At 28.7% G+C, this 4776-nt stretch overlaps 1 protein-coding gene across 1 annotated transcript; it reads right to left on the bottom strand.

The window, feature by feature from the left end:
* Positions 1-258: 258 nt before the first annotated feature.
* Positions 259-4064, bottom strand: LOC122504051 (DNA-dependent metalloprotease dvc-1-like). The gene is made up of 3 exons (XM_043614931.1): positions 4001-4064; positions 549-960; positions 259-441 (listed from the first exon to the last, which is right to left on the bottom strand). The coding sequence occupies exons 2-3, from the start codon at positions 945-947 to the stop codon at positions 259-261; spliced, it is 582 nt and encodes a 193-aa protein (XP_043470866.1). The 5' UTR covers positions 948-960; positions 4001-4064.
* Positions 4065-4776: the final 712 nt, after the last annotated feature.

Below are 4776 nucleotides of genomic sequence, written 5' to 3'. Positions count from 1 at the left end.
TAATTTCATTATTAGGTTATTAAGAAAATTCTTATTTAACATAAAAAAAAATAGTTTAATGAATTATTCATTGTGTAATCTAAATATTCAAATTTAATTATTTTAAGATGAATTAAACACTTTATAAGATATATATATTAAGAAATTTTGATAGGTTAGTTTAAATAATAATCATTAATTGCGTTTTATTTTTATTTTATTTTTACAATTAGTAAGAGCACTGAAATGAAAAGGGCCGTGTTTTTTTTTTTGACTCAATTATTTGACTTTGACCCACAAGGGGTTGTCGCAAACTTTTTGCCCACGCACAAAATGGACATTTCTCGGACCAGGTATCAGAGAGCTTGATAACCGCAACTTGTACGTACAGCTTGTACATCTCCATACGTACGGATATAGTTGGTTAGTCACTCTCTGTGGAAGATGGTGAATAATGTCCGCCTAAAAAAAAAGTTAGAGAGAGAAACAGAATTAAAAAGATATGAATATATAATTAATACTTATATACCTCATTAAAATACTAGAAACAGTAGGTACTCAAAACTTACTCGATAGGGTCCAATGGCATTGATACGGTCCACTTCTCTTTGGAATACCTCAGTGTGATTGAGGCTATCGAAATCCTTCCTCTCTCGGAATAGCTTCACGTGTATCATCTCGTGCAGCATGGTCCCGATCAGATCTTCTTCAGGAAGCATGCTGTGTACTTCCCAGTTTATGCGCACCTCGCGCCTAGGCAAATCCGTGCACCCCGAAGCGGATGGCATCTTCGGCCCCCAGTGAAACGTATAGCCCGCATTTGCGAGCTCATTATTAAAATAGATCTCGTCCAAATGATCATACAGTCCTTTCAGATCTGGACGCCCGTCCGTAGCCCGTTTGCGCTGAAATAATTTCAACCCTGGCTCTAAGGGTTGTTTCTGCGATCTTGTTACCCTCTCGCTCATGTTGAGAATACACCTAGACGCAAACAAAATGTACATTAAAAAAAAAATTTTTATTATATATATGTATATTTTTGGAACTTTGGAAAGTTAGTTAAATTAACAAATTAAAAAAAAAAAAAAAAAGACAAAAGACAAAAGCAGAATTTCGCAAGTAGATTGTCAAAAATGTCGTTTTCGGAGCGCCCCAACTTTAGAGACATTTTTGAGGCATTCCTGTTAAAGATAGACGACAAGCGAGAGTAGGGAAAAATGTTGGAACCACGATTCCAAAGAATAATATAGTATTCGCTAGACAAAAATCGGTTTATTTATGTGGTATTTACGAAAAAATTTCTCGATCCTGTCATTGCCGAGCGTGCGGAGTACTTGCCAGTGGCCACTGCCGAGTGCAGCAGTCGCCGCCGACCACGCGAGAACGCCGCCGACTGCATGATTACCACCCGTCTTTAAAAAGATTGTCCAAGTGTAACAAAACATTTTGTTTAAGAAAAGAATTGTATTATTAATTGAATTAACAAAAGTCAGTAGGATGATAAAAATAGAATTTTACTAGTAGATTATCAAAAATGTCGTTTTCGGAGCGCCCCAACTTTAGAGACATTTTTGAGGCATTCCCGTTAAAGATAGACGACAAGCGAGAGTAGGGAAAAATGTTGGAACTATGATTCCAAGGAATAATACAGTATTCGCTGGACAAAAATCGGTTTATTTACGCGGTATTTATGACTAATTTTTTCGACCGTCATTTTCGAGCGCGCGAAGTACTTGCCAGCGGCCACCGCCGAGCATGGCAGTCACCGCCGACTACGTGAGAACCCCGTTGGACAAAACTATAGACTGTATGAACTAAATCAAACTTAGCTTCTAATTAAATTTTATAATTGGTATTTTATGAATTTTAAATTATTAAAAAAAATTATTATTTAAAAGCAATCTAAGTATATTTATTATCAATTATCTATAACTTAATCTATTGAATTAGAAAAATGACATCAAGAGGACAAATCCTTGTTTTCGTCTATTTTTAAACAATGTTTAGAAAACTAAATTTTATTAATGTTAAAAAAAAAATTTTACAAATAATTATTATTATTACCTAACAAAAAGTTTGAACAAATTAAAGGTGGAAAAAGCTAACAATTATAGAAAATTAAATTTTCATTTTATATTGTCTAGAAACTTTAAGGTTTACCGCGGTTGCACCGGTTTCCGTCCACGCCCCGGTTTCCGTCCATTTGTTTTATATTTTCGAATATATTAAAGGGAATAAATTTGTTTACTACATTTGATCATTTTACTACAACCTATAATATCTAATGCTCTCTTTGCACAATTATAATTGTAATTTGAACGTTAAAATTCTACAAAAATAAAATAAAAAAGTCTTACAGTGCTATCGAATGCCTTCTCGTGAGAGAAAATAGTGACTATACACAAGCGAACAGCTGAGAATTATTTCGTGTTTCGATAATTTACGTTAATATTGATTTGAAAGTATATTTATCGATAAATTAGGCATTAATTTATATACATTATTAATTATAGACAATGAAAACATTAATTTCATAACTTATTTATCTGTCCCAGAACAAAATTCTTCTCCAAAGCTAAATTATTTCAGAAATTTTACTAATTTTAATGATTTTCAATATCTACGATTTTAATAAAATATTTCACAAAAAGAATTCAATTATTTAAAAGGAAATATATTATTAAAATTCATCGCAAGAATTAAAGTTTTTTTTTATTATTAATAATTATTATTATTCTCAGGTATCCAATTATTTTCAATACAGTTAAAAAAAAAAAATTCGATTCTATTCCATAAACTAAAGAAACTTTAAAAAAAAAAAAAAAAATGCAATTAGTATCAAATTTCGATAAAATTCTTTGCAAGAATTCAATCATTTGAAACTTTTATTGAAATTCTACGCAAACATTTAAATTATATTCACAAAGTAATTAAAATTCATCGCAAAAAAAAAATTCAATTATTTTCATAAAAATAATTTAAAATAATAATAATAGTAATAATAATAACAATAATAATTTAAAATTCTAGAAAATAATAATTTAATTAAAATGTTGAAAGTTTGATGAAGTTGCAGTAATAATATTCTTATAATGTAAAATAATGATTTTGTCTCTCGGTCATCTTTAATTTATTAGAAAACATGAAGAAATAAAATATACTTTTATAAATTGTTCAATTTAAAAAGGGTTTAAATTTGAAATTTTGAATGTCTTAATTCCTGAGGAAAATCTTGTTTCAAAAATAAGATTAAGAATATGAATTGTGCAAACATTTTTCTTCTTTTTCTAAAACAAAATAATAATTCTCTTAAAACAAAAATAATTTTGATTACGAACATTTAAATTATTCAAAAAAAAAAAACAACAAAAAATTTTTTAATAATTATTTATTTAGTTTTTCTTAACAAAGAATTCCGCATCTTCCGAAACTAGAGTAGTTGTAGTTATTCTCACAAATAAGGGTTTTCACAAGAATTTAATTTCAATTCAATTTCAATCCATATTACTAATAACATTTTCATAATGTTCTTTTATAAAAAAAAAATTAATTATTATTTGGAACAATGTTCATAAAGTTCCTATGAAGAATTCAATTACTTTTAAAAAATAGCAAAATTTTGTACAGAAATCCAATTTTTAACAATTTTATGGACTTTTCTGCAATGATTCAATTATTTTCAGGGATAGTAGAGTTTCTCAAGGGAATTAAAATTATTTTGAAAATTTTAATAAAACTCTTAGCAACTATTGAATTATTATTAAAAATAATTCTTCAAAAGGATTCAGTTATATCAATAAATAAGAGAACTATTGCCAAAATTTTATTCCCGTAAATCAAAATTTTTATAAAATTCTTCTCGAGAATGATATTGTTTTTATAAATAATTGTTGAATTCTTTCATGAATATTAAAATTAATTAAAGGAATTCAATTTATTAACAAGATAAGAAAAAAATAAATACTATTCAGGATATCATGGTAAAAAAAAAAAAAAGGAGAATAATAATTTTAAAACGTACCTCGGCTTATGGGAGTGAGCTCCAACAAAATCCCTCGCTTATGGTCCAATTTTAGTACAGATTATATGTACGTGGATATATATATATATGTGTATATATATATATATATATATATATGTAGGTATATATGTATATGGATAATTTGGTTTTCAAATATTATCACTATTTCACTCTTAAATATTGAAAAATAAACAGAAACTTGAACTATTTATTTTAACATTCTCGAACGACACGCACTTCGGAAAAGGAAAACATAGACTTAGGGCACCTAAACTTAATGTACCCAACGAGAAGAGCATTTGTCACAAGAGAGGTATTTCTACGATTAGTCACGTCGGGTCGGTATTGGGTTCGCCTGTCGGCGCCATTCAATCTCTCGACGGTCGTAAAAATTATCGAGTCAGAGATCTTGCGAAGTATTAACGTCTAAACATTAGGGGCCGGGCGACAGAAAATCCTAGGCGAAGAAAAGGCAGTTTCTCTTTCCCAAATTTCAACCTCTCTATTTTCATTTCCTTCTTTCGTTGCACGCCTTTAAATATTATTCCCCAGCATAGAAAGATTTTAATTATTTCAAAATTTTCCTGTCTCGTCTTAACATTTTTACTAATTCGAAATAGAGAGTACTTATACTAGTAAATATCTATACACACATGATTAAAAAAAAAAAATTTTTTTATTTAATTAAATTTGCTTAGCTCTTTGCAATTGATTCCATACCGAAAATTCTAATCTGAAAAATATAATTCTGGATGCTTTAATTTAAGTAATTATTA

The sequence above is a fragment of the Leptopilina heterotoma genome, unplaced genomic scaffold (assembly GCF_015476425.1).
Source record: "Leptopilina heterotoma isolate Lh14 unplaced genomic scaffold, ASM1547642v1 Lhet_276, whole genome shotgun sequence".
In the NCBI taxonomy this organism is placed as follows: domain Eukaryota; kingdom Metazoa; phylum Arthropoda; class Insecta; order Hymenoptera; family Figitidae; genus Leptopilina; species Leptopilina heterotoma.
This window is presented reverse-complemented; position numbering and strand designations above follow the sequence as displayed.

Coding starts and splice junctions, on each gene's coding strand:
- LOC122504051 (XM_043614931.1), bottom strand. CDS start 947: ATGAGCGAGAGGGTAACAAGATCGCAGAAACAACCCTTAGAGCCAGGG. Junction 442..548: donor ATGCCATTGGACCCTATCGA/GTAAGTTTTGAG, acceptor CTTTTTTTTTAG/GCGGACATTATTCACCATCT.